Source organism: Gigantopelta aegis, chromosome 15, assembly GCF_016097555.1.
Source record: "Gigantopelta aegis isolate Gae_Host chromosome 15, Gae_host_genome, whole genome shotgun sequence".
Lineage (NCBI taxonomy): Eukaryota > Metazoa > Mollusca > Gastropoda > Neomphalida > Peltospiridae > Gigantopelta > Gigantopelta aegis.
The window spans coordinates 7,931,619-7,956,345 of record NC_054713.1 but is presented as its reverse complement, the minus strand read 5'-3'; the positions used below and the strand labels follow the sequence as shown (position 1 = coordinate 7,956,345).

Genomic DNA, 24,727 nt, shown 5'->3' with positions numbered 1-24,727 from the left:
AATAGATCCCTTGCTGCTAATCGGAAAGAGTAGCCCATGTAGTGGCGACAGCGGGTTTCCTCTCAAAATCTGTGTGGTCCTTAACCATATGTCTGACGCCATATACCCGTAAATATAAAGTTATGGATCACTGGTCGGTGCAAGTGGTTTACACCTACCTATTGAGCCTTGCGGAGCACTCGCTCAGGGTTTGGAGTCGGTATCTGGATTAAAAATCCCATGCCTCGACTGGGATCCGAACTCAGTACCTACCAGCCTGTAGACCGATGGCCTAACCACGACGTCACCGAGGCCGGTCAAACTCTTACCCAAGTAAGTGTCCAAACAAGCCAGAAGGAAAGGGGGTGGGAGTAGGGATGGGGGCGGGTACCTGTGTTCGAGGACGAACATGTACTTTGAATTTATTTATTGATATCTCCTGCCAAACACAACTGATAAAGTATGTTTATGCGCGTACCCAGAGGTTGGGATCCGGGGGTCGACTCCCCCTTCCACCGTTCAAGGAGAACCTTTTTTTTTCTTCATTTAATAGGGCCTACATTTTCCAGGGAAGCGTGTCTCGTCCCCACTCTAGATAAACTCTAAATTTTTGCTCCACACAATCTAGACCCCCATCCCGCTAAAAGTTCTGCACATGCGCCCAATGCTGCACTATATAATTAGAATGATTAGACCGTGCGCAGTCTAATTGGGATCATTACGTCGTTCAAAGTCTCGCTTTTCTTGGCTGTCGATGTTTTGATTCGATGTTTTGTTTTTTGCTTGACTTCAAAGCTATTTTCTGAAACACCAGGTAGACTAGCAGTAGTGCTTAGTTCCACAGCTATAGTTTCGACAGATTTTGTCAATATTTATTATTATGTAAATAATAATTCTAATATTTATTTAATATTGTTGTACTTTTATCATGAGATTTCTACTGTTGTTACTTTGTGTCGGGCTCGGCTCGTCAAGTCAAAACTCGGAGAATTCCGATGGCTGTACCGCCCCGTTTTTAATAGCAGACAAACCGTTCGTGGTTGTATGGAACGTGCCGTCATTCGTGTGTCGTAATGTGGAGTTCAATTTGACGGAGTGGGGGATCGTGACGAACAAAGACGACCGCTTTATGGGCGGTGAGATTACACTTTTCTACCATCTAGGGGACTGGCCCTACTTTTATAAGAATGGATCGGCCCACAATGGCGGGATTCCGCAGGTAAGAACATTTCAATTAGCAGTGCTGTATTTAAAAGTAAAGTTTGGTGCATATAAAAGATCCTTTGCTACTAAATGTACAATGTTTACTGTCTAAGACTATGTCAGTTATCACGTTTGACATCCAATAGCCAATGATCATGTTAATTAATGTGCTTCAGTTCTTTAATTTTAACACGCACATTTATATATACAAACACACAGAGAGAGACACACACAGAGACATACCCCCTCCATATACACACATACACGCATAAACACATACTGCTACACACACTCACACTCACACAGGCCACAATGCACGCACAGACACACAAAACATACACAGACACACAAAACATACACATATACGAAGAGAGAAATAGACAGAAAAAACACTCAGAGAGGGGAGAAAGACGGACACGCACACACACAATAACACACACACAGTCACACACAATAACACATACACACGCAATAACACACATACACACAATAACACACACATACACAAACACACATACACATACCACACACATACACATACACACACATACGCAAACACCACATACATACACCACACACATACACATACCACACAGAGATACACAAACCACAGACACACACATACCACACATACACAACACCCACACCACACCACACACATACACATACACACCACACACGCACACACGCACACATCATATCCATACGTTTTAAACTCACGATCAACTGACATAACAGTTTCTCTTTTTAATTTATTGACCCCGAGGCTGGTAATCAATTTCGAGGCGATTAAATCCGTACTGCACGACACGTCTCGCCGTGGATATGTTAATCCGTACTGCACGACACGTCTCACCGTGGCTATGTTAATCCGTACTGCACGACACGTCTCGCCGTGGCTATGTTAATCGCGGCATTAACTAAACAATAATACATGGGTTTCCTCACAGATTCATTTGAGTTTATTGTGAACATAATTAAGTGCAACTAGGGCGCGTCGGTTTGGTAAATATGGCCCTAGTATTATCTTGGGGCGGGACGTGGCTCAGTGGTAAAGAGCTAGCTTGATGCGCGCTCGGTTTGGTAAATATGGCCCTAGTGTTGTCTTGGGGCGGGACGTGGCTCAGTGGTAAAGAGCTAGCTTGATGCGCGCTCGGTTTGGTAAATATGGCCCTAGTGTTATCTTGGGGCGGAACGTGGCTCAGTGGTAAAGAGCTAGCTTGATGCGCGCTCGGTTTGGTAAATATGGCCCTAGTGTTATCTTGGGGCGGAACGTGGCTTAGTGGTAAAGAGCTAGCTTGATGCGCGCTCGGTTTGGGATTAATCCCCGTCGGTAAGCCCAGCCAGTGCACCATCAGTGGTATATCGAAGACCGTGGTAAGTGCTATCTTGTCTGTGGGATGGTGAATATAAAAGATCTCTTGCTACTAACGGGAAAATGTAGTCGGTTTTCTCTCTAAGACAAAATGTTTGACATCTAATTGATAAATCAATTTGCTCTAGTGGTGTTCTTAAACAAAACAAACAATGAACTTAAAGTGTGTAAAAAAATAAAATAATGTCTTTTAACATTGGCGGGTCCTGTCACACACACACACACACACACACACACACACACACACACACACACACACACACACACACACACAGCCCATTTCACTGACTTTTTTTATTTATTTATCACTAAATTTCCCTAAAAATGTATGTCGCGCATCCTTTTTTCAAGGAGGCGGAATTTAGCTCAGTCGGTTGAGTGTTCGCTTGAGGTGCTTTCATCACAGGATCGAACCACCTCGATGGATTCGTTCAACTGATTGGGTTTTTTCTCGTTCCAACCAGTGCACCACAATTGGTGCATATAAAAGATCCCTTGCTGCATCAGAAAATAAATGTAGCGGGTTTCCTCTGATGAACTACGAGTCAGAATTACCAAATGTCCAATAGCCGATGATTAATTAATCAGTGTGGTCTAGTGGTATCTGTAAACAAAAGAAACTTTCCTTATTTCTAAATTTTTCAGAGATTAAGCCCTCTAACACCCTAGAGACCCACTTGCTTTCTTTTCATCACTCAAATACGCCGACTTTTTTAACATTATGTGGACACCCCCCCCCCCCCTTAGAAATCGTTTATCCGCCCCTGCTTAAATCTGATATTTATTTCGACAGGTTGCGAACAGAAAAAGACACTACGAGAACGTTGTCAGTCGAATCCGTGAGGTCATCCCTAATAAACATTTCGACGGTCTTGCCGTCATCGATTTTGAAGCATGGCGGCCACTGTTCGGTCAAAACTTCGACGCGCTGTTCATCTACAAGCAGCGATCGGTAGATCTGGTTAAATCCAGGTTCCCATCTTGGACGAACAAGACTCAAATTTGGAACGAAGCCGCGAGGGAGTTTGAGAATGCCGCTAGGTAAGTAAAGGCCAGTACACACGTTTCAACTTTTTTTGCGTCACAAATGTTGAAGCTATTTACTGGTCCTAGCCATGTTTCTTTTCATTCTTGTTTTTGTTTTTTTTGTTTTTCTTCTTTTTTTTCTTTTTTTTCTGTTGCGCCACAAAACGTTTGTTTTGTTTAACGACACCACTATAGCACACTGATTTCTTAATCATCGGCCATTGGATATCAAACATTTGGTAATTTTGATGATGATGATGATGATGATAACCAGTTTAACGTGCCCATATACCACTAGGGTTTCGAACACGCCCATCCCGAGTCCGACCTCCGATAAGATCGGAGGGGGACTGTGCCTGTGAAGGTGGAGGCCTTGCCTTGTCAGGCTGGTCGCTCGGGTGAGCGACGGCAATCCTCTTCGCAATGGCTCCTGCCCGGACCGCCGCCTTCCGAACTGGCAAGACTGGTGACAGTGGCCAGTTACGTGTAGGCGGTGGCGTAGAGGGAGATGGAGGTCCATCTGCGGGCGTCTCACACATCGGCGCGTTGAGAGCATCCCTCGGTGTTGACGGCGGGTCCGGATGAGTAGGTCCTTTCGTTTTGCGCCGAGCCGGGGGTGGCGACGCAGAAGGGACCGCCGCTGGCGGTTGAGCCGCCAGTTTTGTTCCCCCCTGAGCCACCCCTGGCACACGTTTCTTCTTCCTCCGTCCTCTTCCCTTCCTCTTCTACGAGTCCGAGTCGCCGTACACCAAAATCACGGTTGCCCGTGACCCGGTGTACACGACGCGAAACTCCTGCAGCGATCCAGAGCTTGCAGTCAAGCCCCCCAGGGTGTGTGTGTGTGGGGGGGGGGGGGGGGGTCGAGAGCACAGGCGACAGCGTCCAGCTTCATTGTGAGTTAGCTTGGAAGTGGTAATTTTGACATGTAGTCTTACAGAGGAAACCCGCTACTTTTTTCCATTAGTAGCAAGGGATCTTTTATATGCACCATCCCACAGGCAGGGTAGCACATACCACGGCCTTTGATATACAAGTCGTGGTGTACTGGCTGTTGGTCCAAAGTTTGTTTGTTAATTTTGTTTTGTTTAACGACAGCACTAGAGCACAATGATTTGTTAATCATCGGCTATTGGATATCCAAAATTTGGTAATTTTGACATATAGTCTTACAGAGGAAACCCACTCCATTTTTCCATTAGTAGCAGGGGATCTTTTATATGTACCATCCCACAGACAGGAGAGCACATACCACGGTCTTTGATATATCAGTCGTGATACACTGGCTGGAACGAGAAATAACCCAGTGGGCCCATCGGTGGGGATTGATCCCAAACCGACCATGTATCAAGCGAGTGCTGTACCACTGAGCTACACCCCGCCCCCGCTTGGTCACAAATGTTGAAGTGTGTGTACTAGGTCAATTTCAGGTTGGATCTTGTTGGCCCCTATTTCAAAATATTGGTGCATATCTATGCTGTCTATATTGGTTGGACATTATGCTATTTCCATTCTGAGGCCAAAAATGTTGAACCGTATGTACTGGCCTTTACACACTTAAAGCTGCAATCTAGTCTCATATATTGAGAACGAAAAATGGAAACATATCTGCAGTTTTAATCGACAGCCTTCATAGAGTATATTTGTTTTGTTTTCTTCTCCTTCTTCTTTTTCTTCTTCTTCTTCTTCTTCTTCTCCTTCAAATCTCTATATTAATATCAGAATAAATTTCTTCTTTTTCTTCTTCTTCTTCTTCTCCTTCTTTTTCTTCTTCTTCTTCTTCTTCTTCTTCTTCTCCTTCTTTTTCGTCTCCTCCTCCTTCTTCTTCTTCTTCTTCTTCTTCTTTTTCTTATTCTTCTTTTTCTCCTTCAAATCTCTATATTAGTATCAGAATAAATTCTATTTCCAGATTGTTCATGGAAGGGACATTACAACTGTCAAGATATCTGCGACCGGATGGTAAATGGGGTTACTATGGTTTCCCGAGGTGTTACGGAGCTTCGCCGAGTCATCTGACGTGTAACAACCCTTCCACGTCGAAGGCTAATGACAAGTAAGAACGTACTGTGGTATTCGTTTACCGAGATGTTACGGAGTTTCACTCGGGCATCTGACTTGTGCCAAGGGCGGGACGTAGCTCAGTGGTACAGCGCTCGCCTGATGCGCGATCGATCTAGGATCGATTCCCGTCGGTGGGCTCATTGAGCTATTTCTCGTTACAGCCAGTGTTCCACAACTGGTGTAACAAATATAGTTGTATGTACTATCCTGTCTGTGGGATGGTGCATATAAAAGATCCCTTGCTTCTAATCAGAAAGAGTAGCCCATCAAGTGGCGACAGCGGGTTTCCTCTCTCAATATCTGTGTGGTCATTATATGTCCGACGCCATATAAACGTAAATAAAATGTGTTAAGTGTGTCGTTAAATAAAATATTTCCTTCCTTCCTTCCTTCCTTCCTTTCCTGACGTGTGTCAACCCTTCCACATCGAGGACTAATGACGAGTAAGTACATACTGTAGTACTCGTTAACCGAGTGTACGGGATGTGTATGTCAGCGGTAGAGTGGTTGTCTGAGACGCGTGAGGTCGCGGGATCAGTCTCACTCGATGGAACTTGTTTCTTTCTTAGTTTCTTTTTCTTTTTTGTTATAAATACACAATGTATATCATGAGGAAAAAAATGGCCATGGTTCGTGATGATAACTAGTTTAACGTGCCCATATACCACTAGGGTTTCGAACACGCCCATCCAGAGTCCGACCTCCGATAAGATAGGTGGCCTGACTCGGGAGTGGGGAAGGGTAGAGTTGAAAATGGGCAGAATTTTTGAAATAGCAATTAGTAAAAAAGTTAATAGAATAAATAAAAAATAAAAGTTACAAGCCAAAAATAAAAAGAATTGACTACTCGGCCGAATATTTATATAATTTGGAGCATTTTAAAAGGACAGTCCAAAATTAAATAAGAGAAAGAAGAGAGGATCGGACTATTTAATAATATTTAAAAAACCCAGAAAGAAATAATTTCGATATAAAATTTTGAACGCAGATCTAAAAGTTTAAAGTCCGATCGATATGTCCACGTGAGTGGCCTCGTTAAGGCCGTTAGGGAGATGGGTTGCATTCCGTCAAGAAAGCCCCTAGATTGACAGTCAATAGACGTTGAAGGTGTAGTGCTGTGCTGAAATACAGATCTTGAGAAGGCGGATCCGTCTGAACGAGAGAGAATCAGACTAGGGTATAGTCCAGTCGTCATGGGTTGGTTTAGTGGTGCGGACGGGCCCAACTCCTGAGGATACGAGATGGTATCACAATAAAACAAAGTAAAGTCTAGAAAAGAGTAGTAGTGGCCGACCCCGCTTCCTATTTCTTCTTAGAGTGGGGCGGTCAATCTTCCAGTGCTGTTAGGACAGGCTCGGCCATGTAGAGACTAAACGCGAACAACCGTGGCGTTCTGCAGAATGGCCGCCATACGAGTCACGAAAAAACAAGTCAACATAGTCAGACGGAGAAATGACGTGGAGGCGAGGAATCTCGCCCAAAAAAAAGAATCCAGCCTGGTGGTGCAGACTGTGGAAACGAGAAGCGTTCCAGCGTTCAATCAGTTCCAATGGCCGCATACATCCCAGTAGAAAACTTCACTTCGCTGATAAAAACAACCAAGTGAAGGATCCCCAAGTCGAGCTGCGAAAGCACGTGCAGTGTGCACAAGCGAAACAAACACGTCTTACCGCGAGGAGCTCCAGACTGGGAATGACCATGGTTGACTGCATTTTACTTTATGAAAAACAAAAAGAGACATTGTTTTGAAAACGTTCCACAACTCGTAACAAACATCACCAATCCTCCCAACAATTCCCCCAATTAAAGCGTTGCGTTGAACTGACCCTTTTGATAGTGGTATGAAATGTCATTATCACTGTCGAAGTTTTAAAGGAAGGAAATTATTTATTTAACGATGCACTCAACGCATTTAATTACGGTTATATGGCGTCGGACATAAGAGTTAATGGCCACACAGATATTGAAATAGCTCATTGGGTCCACCAACGAGGATCAATCCCAAACCGACCGCGCATCAAGCGAGCGCTTTACCACTGGGCTATGCCCCGCCCCTGATATTCTTTTAAAGTTTGTGGTTGAAAACATAAGTAGGTGCGTGTTTTGGCGGAGTGTTTCGGGGGTCGAAGAACATCCCTGCTCAAGCACATTTTCTAGGGATTTTCTTCTTTTTTTAAATTTATTTTTGTCGACCCTCGTATAAATTTTGTTCGCTATAGTCTAGACACACTCCCCCACCCCCTCTCCTCGCGCCTGTATAGCAAGGGTTTTTCTAACTATATCACTCTCAGCTTTACTCACGATGAGATTAGACGTGTCATCAGTTTCTATCGCATTACCCCACACATACACACCTGGGGGGACTGATACAAAGCTACTGGGACTTACTCGAGTACCGCATCGCGTACACCGGGTCACGGGCAACCGTGACTTTGGTGTTCAGCGACGCGGTCGAGAAGACGAAGAGGAAAAGGTGGATGAAGATAAAAAGTGCGCCAGGGACGGCACGGGGGGGGGGGGGGGGGGGGGCTGCAAAACTGGCGACTCAACCGCCAGAGGCGGTTCCTTCTGCGTCGCCGCCCCCGACTCGATCCAAGACGAAAGGACCAGCTCATCTGGACCCGCCGTCAACACCGAGAGATGCTTTCAACGCGCCGATGTGCGAGACTCCCGCAGACGGACCTCCATCTCCCTCTAAGCCACCGCCTATACGTAACTGGCCACTGTCACCAGTCTCGCCAGTTCGGAAGGTAGCGGTTCGGGCAGGAGCCGTTGCGAAGAGAAAGGCCGTCGCTCACCCGAGCAACCAGCCTGACAAGGCAAGGTCTCCACCTTCACCAGCACCGTCCCCCTCCGACTCGGAAGCCGTCTGGAAAGTTCAGATAGGGAAAATCAGGTCCGGCTTCCTGAAGTTCGTGCAGGGGGACAAATTCGTGCAGGGGTATCAGGCATCACTGATGGGCGCACTAGTGGAACCAGAGCTACAACAATTGCCTGATGGAAGCGCTTACGAGCTACACACCATCAAATCTACAGCCGGCAAGACGGGGTTGGTACTAACTCAGCGCCGAGAAGGAGTCTACCGACAAGCAGTCCTGGTTAGAGAGATGGATAGCCACACCATGCACAGGACTGTCAAGGCTCTTTTCGGCAACGACTACCGGAGTTCATCACCATCCTCGCCGACCAGAGATGGAAGCACTTCATCCCAGCCTTTGCCGGTTCCCCGCTCATCAGTTCGCCGTAGGCCAACCTCCAAGAACTTTGCCTCTAAGCAAGGGCTTAGTCGGACTTTATAAACATTTTAGCTGTAATTAAAAAATGTTTTAGTTTTTTTCTAAATAGTCCAACAAACTTTATTTTTGATAGCCCGTCCAAATTGCTCAAATCACCTTAAAACCTTTTCGACCGAGCACTCTAATTTTATTTTTGGACTAAAACTCTGTATTTCAACACAGAACTACACCTGTCAATCTAGGGGTTTTCTTGGGATGCAACCCATCTCGTTCCCACAAGCTGTGCACCCTAATGGCCTTAACGCGGCCACTCACGTGGACATATAGATCGGACTTTAAACATTTAGACCTTCGTTCAAATTTTTGTCAAAATTACATTTTTTTAATATTATTAAATAGTCCGATCCTCTCTTCTTTCTCTTATTTATTTTGGACCGTCCATCTAAAATGCTCCAAATTATATAAATATTCGGCCGAGGAGTTAATTCTTTTTATATTTTGGTTGTAACTTTTTTTTTATTCTATTAACTTTTTTACTAATTGCTATTTTTCACAATTCTGCCCATTTTGAACTCGTCCCCCGCCCCCCCCCCCCCGCCCCCCCCAGTCAAGCCACCAATCTTTTCGGAGGTCGGACTTTGAATGGGCGTCTTCGAAAACCTAGTAGTATATACGCACGTTAAACTAGTTATTTATCTATCTATATAACTATATACGTACAAACTTGCAAACTGTATTGCCTTTTTGAAGATAACACGAACTTTGAAAATGTATGTATAACTTGTCTTTGTTTGTTTTACAGAATTGGTTGGTTGTTCAAAACAAGTGCCGGTCTTTTCCCTCGCATCTACACAAACCCGACTATACCCCGCAAACCACGGGTCGAATATGTCCGACGGCAGATCAACGAAACCCTCCGAGTACAGGCGAAATTTAACGAACTCTACCGACCCATAATGCCTTACAGCATGTGCCAGGTTAAGAAGGTTTTCTTCGATGAGGTAATGTGGCTTTAGAAAATAAAAGCACAAACAAAAAATCACACAAATGATTTTAAAACTAAAACTAGACCCCCCCCCCCCCCCCCAAAAAAAAGACAAAAAAACCCCAAACATTCAAAAGAACAGCAATTGTTCATTGTTCATAAACAAATGTGAGGGCGGAACGAAGCACAGCGGTAAAGCGCTTGCCTGATGTGCTGTTGGTTTAGGATCGATCCCCGTTGGTGGAACCATTTGGCTATTTCTCGCTCCAGCCAGTGCACCATGTCTGGTATATCAAATGTCATGGTATGTGCTATCCTGTCTGGGATGGTGCATATAAAAGATCTGTTGCTACTATTGGAAAAATGTTGCGGGTTTCCTATCTAATCAGTAGTCACAAATCGACTTTTAACTTTCTTTTTCTTTTATATAGTAGTCATGTCAACGCTTAGATAATATACTTTTACACAGGTTGGTAAAATATGCATATACAATTGAATCCCGTCAGTGTTCGAGAGTGTTCGACCCATCGGGTAGTTTGACCTAACCATTCGGTAAACATCGGACATTTCCGCAACATCCGGCATTTTTCCCAGACTAAATTTATACTCAGAATTTTGTTTATCTTTCTGTTGTAGCAAGATCTCGATATTTCCATCAAAGAACCGGCGGACATGGGGGCGTCCGGGGTCGTTTTGTGGGGCAGTTCTTCCCTGTTTCACCTCAAAGACGAATGCCACAAACTTCAGACGTATATCAAGACCGTACTCGGTCCGTTTGTCGTGAAATTGACGGCTTTTACGACATCGTGCTACAGAGAACACTGCAGTGGTCACGGTCGGTGCGTACGTAAAGATTACGAAGCCATGACGCAGCAGCATTTGAGGCAAAACAACAAAATCGCTTGCAGGAAGCCATGGACGGAATATGCCGATGATGTACGAATGAAGTGGACGGAATATGCCGATGCTGCACAAAAGGTGCCGACGAAAAATACCGAATTCACACGTACAAACTTTACGAGCTTCGATGATCTTTCACGAAAGGACTCGATAAAGTTCGTGAATACGTTTGAGCAGAAGACGGATGGATTTGCAAACAGAAAAGAAGCTCCGTATGGTAATTACGTCTGCCACTGTTTGCCTGGGTGGCGCGGGCCGCGTTGTTCTAAACCGGTGTAGATCAGCATGGATTTCTCTAGCTGTGTGCCACATCATAATATATTATGCATGATACTAAGTAAGTCAGTTATTACCAGTGGTTTTGTCAACTGTATGAAGAATTATTTATTTATATTTATTTTGTATTATATTGTTTTGGGGTTTTTGTGGGGTTGTTGTTGGGGGTGGGGTTTTTTTGGGGGAGGGGGGGGGGGTGGGGGGGGGGGGGGGGGTCATTTCATTTTATCTTTATTTTATTTTTTATTTTATTTTTTATTTCATTTATTTATTTTACTTATTTATTTATTTATTTATTTGTTATTGTTTGTTTGTGCTCTTGTTTTTCTTTTTTAAAGTTATTTTATAATAGTTTCCGGACATTTTTTGAGGTGATATTCTGTATATAGCTTTATCACGTAAAGGTAAAAATCAGGTTTGATATGTTTGAGGTTTTACTGTTATGACACTTGAAGTTAGCACGACTTTACCTTGTACACTTGCAGGTCAAGCTTGAGGATTTGCCTTTTTTTTCGCAGAAGTATGGTCATTGAATTGATTACAACAATCCCACATATGGTGGTCTTGTGTACTTTTTTTCACAGTGCATCATAGTTACCTGACATTTTGTGTGTAGTTTTATCGGGTAGAGTTACAGATCAGGCTCCGTATTCATAAACGTACTTAAGTCAATGTATGATACCTAAATACATACTTAAAGTACACAAATAAGTATCATACACTGACTTAAGTACGTTTATGAATACGGAGCTAGGGGCCTAATTCACAAAGATCTCTTAGCATCCTGTTAGACAACAAAGCATTCTCTTTGATGATGATGATAACTAGTTTAACGTGCCCATATACCACTAGGGTTTCGAACACGCCCATCCCGAGTCTGACCTCTGATAAGATCGGTGCCCTGACTCGGGATGGAGGGGGGGGGGGGTTGAAAATGGGCAGAATTTTGAAAATAGCAATTAGTAAAAACGTTAATAGAATAAATAAAAAAAGAAAAAGGTTACAAGCCAAAAATAAAAAAGAATTGACTGCTCGGCCGAATATTTATATAATTTGGAGCATTTTAGAAGGACAGTCCAAAATTAAATAAGAGAAAGAAGAGAGGATCGGACTATTTAATAATATTACAAAAAAGAAGTAATTTCGACATAAAATTTTGAACGCATATCTAAACGTTTAAAGTCCGATCGATATGTCCACGCGAGTGGCCTCGTTAAGGCCTGTTGGGTGCACAGCTTAAAGGGACGAGATGGGTTGCATCCCGTCAAGAAAACCCCTAGATTGACAGTTGATAGACGTTGAAGGTGTGCTGTGCTGAAATACAGATCTTGAGAAGCCGGATCCGTCTGAACGAGTAGAGTATCAGACTAGGGTATAGTCCAGTCGTCATGGGTTGGTATAGTGGTGCGGACGGGCCCGACTCCGGAGGATACGAGATGGTATCATTATAAAGCAATGTAAAGTCTAGAAAAAGAGTAGTAGGGGCCGACCCCGCTTCCTATTTCTTCTTAGAGTGGGGCGGTCAATCTTCCAGTGCTGGTAGGACAGGCTCGGACATGTAGAGACTAAACGAGAAAAACCGTGGCGTTCTGCAGAATGGTCGTCATACGAGTCACGAAAAAACAAGTCAACATAGTCAGACGGAGAAATGACGTGGAGGCGAGGAATCTCGCTGAAAAAGAATCCAACCTGGTGGTGCAGACTGTCGAAACGAGAAGCGTTCCAGCGTTCAATCAGTTCCAATGGCCGGATACATCCCAGTAGAAAACTTCATTTCGCTGACAAAAACAACGAAATGAAGGACCCCCAAGTCGAGCACACGAAAGCACGTGCAGTGTGCACAAGCGAAACAAACACGTCTTACTGCGTGGAGCTCCAGACTGGGAATGCATTCTCTTTGGAAATCTTTTAGCACTGCACTGCGAGATCGCAAAGTTGCGAGAGTTTAGTGAATTAGGTCCCAGGGGCCTAATTCACAAAGGTCTCTCTTAGGCTCTGTTAGACAATAAATAGATAGATGGATAGATAACTAGTTTAACGTTGTCATATACCACTAGGGTTTCAAACATGCCCATCCAGAGTCCGACCTCCGATAAGATCGGTGGCCTGACTCGGGATTGGGGGGGGGGGGGGGGGGGGGGGGGGGGGGGTACAGTTGAAAATTGGCAGAATTTTCAAAATAGCAATTAGCAAAAACATGTTCTTTGCAAGTCTTTTAGCATTGCACTGCGAGATCGCAAAGTTGCGAGAGTTTAGTGAATTAGGCCCCATTTTTGAAAAGAGTTGGACTTAGGATCTATTACAACCGTCCTGTATATGGTTGGTAATCGGACTCGGTGGTGTCGTGGTTAAGCCATCGGACATAAGACTGGTAGGTACAGAGTTCGCAGCCCGGTACAGGCTCCCACTCAGAGCGAGTTTTAACGAATCAGTGGGTGGGTGTACGACCACTACACCCTCTTCTCTCTCACTAATAACTAACAACTAACCCTCTGTCCTGGACATACAGCCCAGATAGCCGAGGTATGTGCTCAGGACAGCGTGCTTGAACCGTAATTGGATATAAGCATGAAAATAAGTTTAAATGAAATGAAATGGATATGGTTTTCCGGACTTTGTTTTCACAAGGGGGCGGGACGTAGCCCAATGGTAAAGCGCTCGCTTGGTGCGCGGTCGGTATGGGGTCGATCCCCGTCAGTGCGCCCATTGGGCTATTCCTCGTTCCAGCCAGTGCACGACGACTGGTATATCAAAGGCCGTGGTATCTGCTATCCTGTCTGTGGGATGGTGCATATAAAAAAAAGATTCCTTGCTACTAATGGAAAAAATGTAGCGGGTTTCCTCTTTAAGACTGTCAAAACTACCAAATGTTTGACATCCAATATCCTATGATAAATAAATCAATATGCTCTAGTGGTGTCGTTAAACAATATGCTATTCATGATACAATAGCTCAAGTGTCTTCTACTCCTTTCCTTGTTTATACTGAACTAGTGCACCACGACTGGTATATTAACGACCGGGGTATGTGCTATCCTGTCTGTGGTATGTAGCATATAAAAGATACCTTGCTACTACTGAAAAAATGTAGCGGGTTTCCTCTCTAACTCTATATGTCAAAATTACTAAATGTTTGACTTCCAGTAGTCAATGATTAATACATCAATGTGCTCTAGTTGTGCTGTTAATTATATATATTTATCTCGCCTTCATGTAAAATTCTTTAATCTCATTGGTTGTTTGCCGTTGGACAAATCCCTTATAGCCCTGTGGGCGGAGCCAAATTCTCTTATACCCCGTCTGTAATTTCCAACAGTTTCCAGCCACCCCAGTTAATGCTAAAGATTATAATCAGATTATAAATAGCATTGATAATCAATCAAGTATACATAATTAATTTTATTTTTACTATATAATACACTATTTCAATACTTTTAAAAGCTGCAATGTTAACTCGGCCACCTACGGTCGTGGTGTTATTGTATTAATGCGCGATTAGCAACAGTTGTTTGTAAATATTTTTATTTTTTTACTACATACATTTCTGATGAAAAAAAGAGAAGTTGTTTTTATTTTTTATTATTAATATCTGTTTCAGACAATTTCGTATTACAAACATTTGAAGTTAAAAACTCGTTTATCGATGGAACTATTTTTCGTCGCTGGCAAGTGGTTTCGTTCGCGTCCGTGTGGTACGGCTTCGGTAATAAATTGTTAACAATTATTGTCTGGCGTTATTTTGATTATTTGGCTATATATGGTTTAACATGTCGGCAAGATAAATTCGTTGTAGAAGCATCTCTCGGGGTATATGGCTTTTTATGCCTTCGGCTCGGGGTAAAAGAGCACACAGAGGGTACATAAAAAGCAATATACCCCTTGTGATGCTTCTACAACTTATAAATATATATATATATATATATATATATATATATATATATATATATATATATATATATATATATATATATATATATATATATATAAACATCTGATGATATTGAAGGCGCTCGTGTTTTAAATGGATTAATAATAATTTCATTTCAGCTTATTTTCGTGCTTATATCCAGTTAAGGTTCAAGCACGCTGTCCTGGGTGGGCTTAACCACGACACCACCCAGGCCGGTAATAATAATTTTACTGTCTCTATGTTTTTTCTTTCTTCTTTTTCTTTTCTTATATATTTATGTATGTATGTATGTATGTATGTATGTATGTATGTATGTATGTATGCCTGTCTGTGTCTCTCTCTCTGTGTGTGTGTGTGTGTGTGTGTGTGTGTGTGTGTGTGTGTGTGTATAGAGGATTCGTCACGAGTATTTTTTAATATGGAAAATATCAACCGAGTCTATGTTAATCGGTATTTGTCGAGGCTCTGCCGATATTTTACATATTAAAAAAACACGAGTAGCGAATTCTATTTCTCCTATAACACTTCTAAAATAACATTTTAATTAATTTTTTTAGTAAATCACAGTACTAAAGTCGCAGCCATCGGTAATATGACGTCATCACGATTAGAACAAATTAGTTTGACGTCACGTATTTTAAACAAACCTTTGAAAACGTTACGCTCATGTACACGGGTCTTGTTGGCTTGTAAGCAAATGACCCATCCACAGCAATACATTACCTGGAGACCTTGCAAAGTTGCCTACCATTATTAACCGGGTTAATAAAGTAAATTATCACATGGGTTTGTAACATGCATATATTGGGTAGGTTATAGGATAAATAAATAAATATATATATATATATATATATATATATATATATATATATATATATATATATATATATATATATATATATATATATATGTATGACCCGACATATAGTAACTGGACCCTCTAGTTACCGGTATCTTCCAATATGTATGACCCCACTTCAAATTGAAAAGTAAAGGCACAAAGACACTACGGTTTTTGTGGATTCTTTTATTCTGTCGCATACCATCTGGCATAAAGTGTTCACCACAGTGTTCAACTTAATCCCGGGTACCATAGAAGCTGTAATATGTTGCAGATCGTCGCAACCCAGTGTTCAATGATACATCTTATTGGAAGACAGCAGCTGTCCTGTAACAAAATCTGGATCATATAGTAATATGGAAGGAAGGAAATGTTTTATTTAACGACGCACTCAACACATTTTATTTACGGTTATATGGCGTCAGACATGGTTAAAGACCACACAGATATTGAGAGAGGAAACTCGCTGTCGTCACTTTATGGGCTACTCTTTCCGATTAACAGCAAGGGATCTTTTATATGCACCATCCCATAGACAGGATAGCACATACCACGGCCTTTGTTACACCAGTTGTGGAGCACTGGCTGGAACGAGAAATATCCCAATGGTACCGCCGACGGGGATCGATCTTAGACCGACCATGCATCAAGCGAACGCTTTACCATTCGGCTACGTCCCGCCCTTATATAATAATATGTGTCGTCTGCATCTGGCCCCGTGCTTATAAACCTTAAAGTCTAGACTTTAATAAAGTCCAGACTTTAACGTCATGGCAACGCCATTCAAATAGCATCACGTTAAAGTCTGGACTTTATTAAAGTCTAGACTTCAAGTATTATAAGTACGGGCCCTGGTCTCCGAGCTTAAGTCTAGACTTAATTTTTAATGACGTCGCATGCAGACAGTTTGTGTGGCGTTGCCTAGGCGTTAAAGTATTGGAATCCTACTAGTAAAAAAATTAATAGTTTGTTTTGTTTAACGACACCACTAGATCACATAAATTTATTCATCATAGGCTATTGGATGACAAACATCTGGTAATTCTGACATATAGTTCCAAAGAGGAAACCCGCTACATTGTTTCCATTAGTAGCAAGGGATCTTTTATATGCACCATCCCATGGACAGGATAGCACATACCACGGCATTTTATATACCAGTCGTGATACACTGGCGGGGCGGGACGTAGCCCAGTGGTAAAGCGTTCGCTTGATGCGCGGTCGGTGTAGGATCGATCCCCGTCAGTGGGCCCATTGGGCTATTTCTCGTTCTAGCCAGTGCACCACGACTGGTATATCAAAGGCCGTGGTATGTGTTATCCTGTGTGTGGGATGGTACATATAAAAGATCCCTTGCTGCTAATCGAAAAGAGTAGCCCATAAAGTGGCGACAGCGGGTCTCCTTCCTCAATATCTGTGTGGTCCTTAACCATATGACCGTAAATAAAATGTGTTGAGTGCGTCGTTAAACCATTTCCTTTCTTTCTTTGATGCACTGGCTGGAACGAAAAATAACCCAATGGGCACACTGACGGGAATCGATCCCAGACCAACCGCGCATCATGGTACGTCCCACCCCTCCATCTGTATCTGTATCCGAGACTCCTCTATATAATGACGTCACACTGACAATTTGGTTTAAGTCCCTATTAGTTTTGAGTGTAGACTTAAATTTGTTTTATAAGCATGGGCCAGATATGTGGAATTCTGCGCCTAGCTTGCGACGATCTCCTGACTAACAGATTTTATGGGAACCAAAATTAAAGCCTATCTCACGATAACTTTCAGCTGAGCAAAAGGTTACCGAAGTCGTTTTTGCTCAGCTATTTGCTCATAGCAATTTCACTGCACCAGATGAGTTAAATACTGAGCTAATTTACTTATGACTATCACAATGACGTCATTCTCGTATTTCCAATGGGCTAACCTATCAAACATATATATTTTCCTCACGAAACACGCGAGGCGAAAAACTCGGCAAAATTGTCCACCGCACACGAGAGCTATCAGCTGTGCAAAATGTCTCAAATAATGTTTTGATTGGCTGCAGGGGTGGATTCAGGAGATATTTTGCGGGGGGGGGGGGGGGGGGGCGGAGGAGAGACTAATTGAAAAAGGGCATATGGATCAACTCGTTAAAAGAGCATCTCAATGCGGTAAGAGATAAGTGTCAACATTCAAAATAACAACCAAAACCACAAAATGTGTAACTATATACATTTCGAATTCACGAGAACGGAACACCAGAACTTAAAAGTGCATAATAAGATAAACATTTTCGACAGCAACAACATTGTCGGCGACATGTATCCCTGCAGTGTCCACCCTACGGCCGATACGGAATTATGGGTACAACGGTAACTCGTGAGAGGTCGTTCTCGTCACACGCCGGCCGCCCCCGCCGACTCAGCCTGCCTCTCCATGGCTCTGGATCTTTCCTTCATGGCCTGAATTTGAGTCATCATCTTAGTCCACGCTGAAAAATATTAACACATTTTAAAATTTATTTTGCTTTTATTTTTATTTTTTTTGTTTAATGGAAAGGGATAGTCGTTTAAAAAAAAAAAAATCTTACACACCCGTTGGTGAGAACATCATGCATTATTTTTTATAATACATGGCTGTTTACACATTTACGTGTATTAACAATTTCAAGACATACGACTGGCTGCAGCGCTCCTATGTGATGACCAGGTCACCAATGCGATACGTTCAATAAAAAAAAAACCCAGAACGGTGGAAATCGATTACGCTGTGACGTATAGTTAACCTGGCAATCATGTGTCTGTGACGCGCAAGTCAGCTACAAGTGCAGCGGCTGTAAATAACTTTTAGTCGAAAAAGATGTTAAAATTTGCTTAAAAGCAGGTTTTCGAGGATATGTATAAAATAGAATAATACATTCGTGTCCGTTAGATACCATTTATCTGACAACTCGTTCTTTAAAAACGTATCAAACTCGCTTTCACTCGTCACATACATTTTAAAACAACTCGTTGTGAGATAGATGGTATCTAACGGACACGAATGTATTATTCTCTATTTAAAAGTTAAAGTTTGGGGATTTTTTTAAAGACACCACTAATAGTCCAAGAACATCAGGGTTTAACCCGGATATAAACAGTACATATCTGATTTTTTTCAGGATAGATGCAGAACATCATTAGTAATAACATATCAAAAGTCCACAAGATTCCGAGGTGTGCTAACTTTACTACAGACATAAATATATAGTTATCGTCATATAATCAGTTTACGCATGTAACCCATTTTTGTTATCTACCTTAGCGATTTTATCCTGGTATCGCGCGTACATCTTTGACATATGCGGTCGGATTTTTAAAATAAACAAAGTTTACTTTGTTTAACGACACCACCAGAGCACATTGATTTATTAATCATCTGTTATTGGATTTCAAACATTCGGTAATTCTGACATATAGTCAGTGTGTCACTAGCCTTCACACAGAAGCTTCAACTAGTGCGCTATATTTTTAAAGTATTACAGCTAATAATTTCCACTAGCCCAGACCAAACATTCACTAGCCAGGACTGATAGTGGATTTGTCGAACCTAGATAGTCTTAGAGAGCAACCCTCTTACATATTTCCACCAGTACTAAAAGTACTAATCAAAATTATACCTAGGTGATTTTCCATTCTTATATATTAGTGTCAGGGGGATCCTATAATACCCGTAACTGAATAAAACACGATTATCCAAATATCTCTCCTAACTGTATATCTTTTAGATCTCTCTGTATCGGGCAGTCTAATACCCGAGTGGCTCGGCTCTAGGAATAATCAGAGATACGATCTTATATAAATATGTATAATATATATAGCACGTTTAGTTCACTAGAAAACACAACAAAACACAATACACTTTGGAATCTGTATTAACACTACGCTGACAAATGTACTTGCTGCAGTAGTTAATTAACAACAACAAATATAACAACCCAGAACTAATCACTTAATTAGTTAATCACTAGATGTCTAGTTTACACAATATTCTAATCACTTCACCGTGATACACACACACACGTGTGATAAATTGAGAAACGCTGCCAGGGGAACTTAATTAATAAAGGAATTACAACTCTATTCCTAACTGGTTAATTTTTAGGTAACTCTTAACTACTTATTCAGTAACCTTGTAATACAGAATTAATACTGGTACATATCACAATAAAGACAATAACCTACAGTTTACCTAGGTCCTCTATGATGACCGGCTAAGCTTTATCTTACCAAATACTCGTATAAAAATATTAGAACAGTGAAGCCTACAATTTACTTCGTCAGAATACCGGAGACATTGTCTAAAGAATTTTGGTACAATACAGTATTAAAATATTTAAAGTCACATCAATCACATCAAGGTTATACAACAGAGCAGAAAAATATATGTACCAGTCCTGTCGGACTACGTTCCCCGGGAGCCTTCCAATGTTTCTCCTCGATATCTCTAAAATCCTATCTATTTATTCAAAAATCTCAGAGACAGCGAATATCGCCTGGGGGCACAACGCGGTACCTCACCTATCATGTGATAGTTCCACAACTCCCAGAGACGGTATATTTCCTCTTAGATGGCCAGACAGACCGACGCCTTGTTCGCGAGAGATACCATGGTCGTAAACCGCACTACCTGAGTTATTACTTAACTACTGGCCACATGGCCTCCACACCTGGTGTAAGTTTTTTTTAGGGGGTACGGTCGCGCGGAGGTATTACGTAACCAAGCTGCACACGGCCCTCTAAAACAATTAACATCGCCACAGGCGAAAAGATAAGAGCATGTTCCGTCACAATTAGTTATGAAAATCCCTGGAATAAAAACCATAAAAATGTGTCAGTGTTATCATGACCTGTTATGGTATTCAAACAACCGGTCCAAAAAACGACAATAAATGACCTGTTATAGATAGCAATATGAGATGTATTTACAATTTTACTGCAAAACTTATGTCATTTAAAACAGACTATAACACCCAGGTTGACATTGATTACATTTGACAGGTGAAATCACAAGTACTAAGCTTATTTAAAGTTATAAGCAATTTCCCTCTCTTATTCTCCAGATGGAAAAAGGAATAAACAGCTTTCACAAGTTTACTAACTGTAACCGAGATTGTCAGTATTATCCCACAGGATAGCACAAACCATGGCCTTTGTTGAACCAGTTATGGATCACTGGTCGGTGCAAGTGGTTTACACCTACCCAATGAGCCTTGCGGAGTACTCACTCAGGATTGGGAGTCGGTATCTGGATTAAAAATCCCATACCTCGACTGGGATCCGAACCCAGTACCTACCAGCCTGTAGACCGATGACCTAACCACGACGCCACCGAGACCGGTCATTTCAATAAAGTTCCGTTTAAATATGTAGGTGTTGAAGGGTTTCTCCCTTTAGGGTGTATACTACCAAATCAAATCCCATAGACGACAATAGTAACATATGTGGCTAAAACTCCTACCTGCAACGTATCAATCGACATAAACGCCACGGATATAAATACTACCACCCCTTACACTTAAAGTGAATCAGAAAAAAATGGGGGTCAAGCTGCTCGTTTCTGAGATAACGGGTAGCGTCTATGACTACCCTAGTTTCGCACAAAATTCGAGTACTTTTTTTTACAGGTACCCCATACATGTTTCAAGCACAAGGCTACTTGACACATTGGTACTAGATGAAATAAAATTGCACATTTTTTTTACCCAGATGAAACTATTATTTTTTACAACCAACACACTCACATTTATAACCAATCACAGGACTTGTGGTGTTCACTTCTCTATCAAAAGTACGGTGCACCTCGAACTTTGACCCAGCCGGAAGTTATTTGGTTTAGTACTACCTTTAGCGTTTGTAGGCTAATATTTGAAATATGTGTTATCGACGAACTCGAAAATTATCAATGTAATGGTATTCAACGTCAAACAGAGTTATTGTTGTATAAGAGCGGAAATCTTTGCCTACTCGGTGATAGGTAGAAATTCCGTGTTTTCGCTATACAGTTATCTCTGGCCGAGAGAGCGATCGTACCTGTCCCAAATGTCTGTCTAGCTTTCGAACGGCAGAGTACTCTGGCTATCAAAAAAGCGGCCCTAAAAACTGCGCATTCGGAAAACGGCCATTATATAGTGAAAATGTGTATAATATTATATTCAACGTCACGTTTTCCTTTCAGCACTGAAGATAATGCAAATGTTTTTCCTCTGAAAAAAAGAGAAAAAACCCAGTATGTGTACAGATTTGTTTTTTTATGCTTGAATAAACAGTTATAACAGATTTTAGTCAGCTGTCGATCAATATGTTTTTTTGTTTGTTTGTTTTTTTAATTAAAAAGAAAAAACCAGATTTCTATCAAAGCACGTTCTAAAAGGAGGGGCGAAATGAGAAGCGTTTATAAACGTTATGGGAGAGGGGAAGTCATGTTTTTGAAGAACGGGTAGTTTTATTTATAAATTAATTATTTATCTAACAACAGGTGTTTTTTTTGGGGTTTTTTTGTTTGTTGTTGTTTAACGACACCACTAGATCACATTGATTTATTAATCATCGGCTATTGGATGTGAGACATTTGATAAGTTTGACATACAATATGAGAGAGGAAATCCGCAACAGTTTTCCATTCGTAGTAAGGGATCTTTTATATGCACAATCCCACAGTCAGGATAGCACATGCCACGGCCTTTGCGATACCAGTCGTGGTGTACCGGGTGTCAAACATTTGGTAATTTCGACATATAGACTTAGAAAAGGAAACCCGCCACATTTTCTTTTTCATTAGTAGATCTTTTATATGCACCATCCCATAGACAGGAAAGCACACATACCACGTCCTTTGATGTACCAGTCGTGGAGCACTGGCTGGAGCCAGAAATAATCCAATGGGCCCACCGACGGGGATCGATCCCAGACCGACCGCGCATCAGGCGAACGCTTTATCACTGGGCTACATCGCGACCATTCTTCATCGGGGTATGATCAAACAGTATCATCCACAAACTGTGTTATTCGGCGAAGATATATTCTACGACCGATCACCTATTTAACATACATTCCCCGATCGAAATTCTATAGCAAACACAGAAACATGTTCTCGCGCTTTTCTAGATATCAAAAACAAAATCTAAAATAAAAACACATCACAACAAACAAACAAACAAACAAACAAAAACAAAAAAAACAACAACAAACAAACAAACAAACAAAATGAAAACAAAAACCGTCCGATTTAATTTCTAAGATTTGCATAATACATAAAATAATATAAATAGAAAATTAATTTTTTAAATTATCAAATGTATCAATGGGTAAATAATTTATTTTGAAATAATGGAATCCGAGATACGTTCTGATGATCAATTATCGTTTTACATTGATCGGAAATTGTTAACTAATTATTCCAACATTAGGCCTACCGTGGTTTGTTTACCGGTTTACCCAAAAACATATTTTGAACAATACTTTTCGCGATATTTTTCTAGCATACCGGTATATTCCACTTAAATATATTTTGCATGCGTGTTAGTCACACGTGTTATTATTTTTTATTTTTTTTAAACCCTATCAGTTTAAGAATAGAAACAATAGCTACGCTTGTTCGGAACGAATATTCATTGACTGGTGTATCATGTTATTAAGTTATACAAAGTGTACACGAGATTCGAGCACTTTATAAACTAATAATTGAGAGTTGGTCTTCGTGGTACGTAGGTCGCATTTCAGATTCATCTGTCGCAATACCAAAAACAAATTGGAAATACCCATCACTGTTTGGAATTGTTCATTGATGTCGGGCGGGATGTAGCCCAGGGGTGAAGCGTTCGCTTGATGCGCGGTCGGTCTAGGATCGATCCCCGTCGGTGGACCCATTGGGTTATTTTTCGCTCCAGACAGTGCACTACGACTGGTACATCAAAGGCCGTGGTATGTGCTTTCCTGTCTATGGGATGGTGCATATAAAAGATCCCTTGCTGCTAATCGAAAAAAGTAGCCCATAAAGTGGTCCTTAACCATATGTCCGACGCCATATAACCGTAAATAAAATGTGTTGAGTGCGTCGTTAAATAAAAACATTTCCTTCCTTCCTTCGTGTACATGATGGAGTTTGTGGTCCTTTTCATTGGTATGCAAACAAAATAGATATTGAATAGGTACAAAAGGTACACTTTTGGTGATCCGCAGGATGTATCCGGGTGAACATGATATTAGATGGCAAAATCATTAATCAAATCCTTCCTAAGTTCAGGGAGTTCTTCTTCTTTCTCTTTTTTTTTTTCTTCTTCTTCTTCTTCATCATCTTCTTCTTCTTCCTCTTCCTCTTCCTCTGAGTACAGACTGCATAGCTGATCATGCTTCAGGGTGTATACCACCAATTCATATCCCATAGATGACAATAGTAACATATGTGGCTAAAACTCTTACATGCAGCGTATCAATCGACATATACACCATGGATATAAATACGACCACATCTCACCCTTAAAGTAAATCAGAAAAAAATAACTTGGAGGTTAAGCTGCTTATTTCAGACTTAACGGGTAGCGTCTATGACTACCCTAGTCCTGCACACAAAACAAATATCATACTATTTTAGCAGGACCCCGTACATCGACCCTAGTTGAAATTAAATTACAGGCATTTAATTCAATTCAACTTATTTTCGTGCTTATATCCAATTAAGGTTCAAGCACGCTGTCCTGGGCACACACCTCAGCTATCTGGGCTGTCTGTCCAGTGCAGTGGGTTAGTTGTTAGTGAGAGAACAGAGGGTGTAATGGCTTTACACCTAACCATTGAGCCCTTAAGAACTTGCTCTGGGTTGGAGCCGGTACCTGGCTGCGAACCCTGTACCTACCAGCCTGTAGTCCGATGGCTTAGCCACTGCACCGCCGAGGCCGGTTACAGGCATTTACTGG

The 24,727-nt window shown here is 41.6% G+C and overlaps 2 protein-coding genes across 4 annotated transcripts in view; one reads left to right on the top strand and one right to left on the bottom strand.

The window, feature by feature from the left end:
- Window positions 1-719: 719 nt before the first annotated feature.
- Window positions 720-14,675, top strand: LOC121390151 (hyaluronidase A-like). 3 transcript variants are annotated; one of them, XR_005960172.1, is made up of 6 exons: window positions 720-1,198; window positions 3,351-3,598; window positions 5,490-5,633; window positions 9,680-9,878; window positions 10,499-11,099; window positions 14,637-14,675. XR_005960172.1 is itself a non-coding variant. In XM_041521897.1 (5 exons), the coding sequence occupies exons 1-5, from the start codon at window positions 908-910 to the stop codon at window positions 11,039-11,041; spliced, it is 1,425 nt and encodes a 474-aa protein (XP_041377831.1). In that variant the 5' UTR covers window positions 721-907; the 3' UTR covers window positions 11,042-11,215. The 3 variants fall into 3 exon arrangements, 1 of the variants encoding a protein (XP_041377831.1); XR_005960171.1 differs by lacking the exon at window positions 14,637-14,675 and adding an exon at window positions 11,524-11,594; XM_041521897.1 differs by lacking the exon at window positions 14,637-14,675 and having other exon boundaries at window positions 721-1,198; window positions 10,499-11,215.
- Window positions 14,676-17,992: 3,317 nt separating this feature from the next.
- Window positions 17,993-24,727, bottom strand: part of LOC121390748 — a 61,205-nt gene continuing 54,470 nt past the window's right edge. Inside the window, exon 4 of the mRNA XM_041522652.1 lies at window positions 17,993-18,265. Within this exon, the coding sequence (XP_041378586.1) occupies window positions 18,171-18,265 (95 nt within the window). The 3' untranslated portion in view covers window positions 17,993-18,170. The remainder of the gene's footprint in view (window positions 18,266-24,727) is intronic.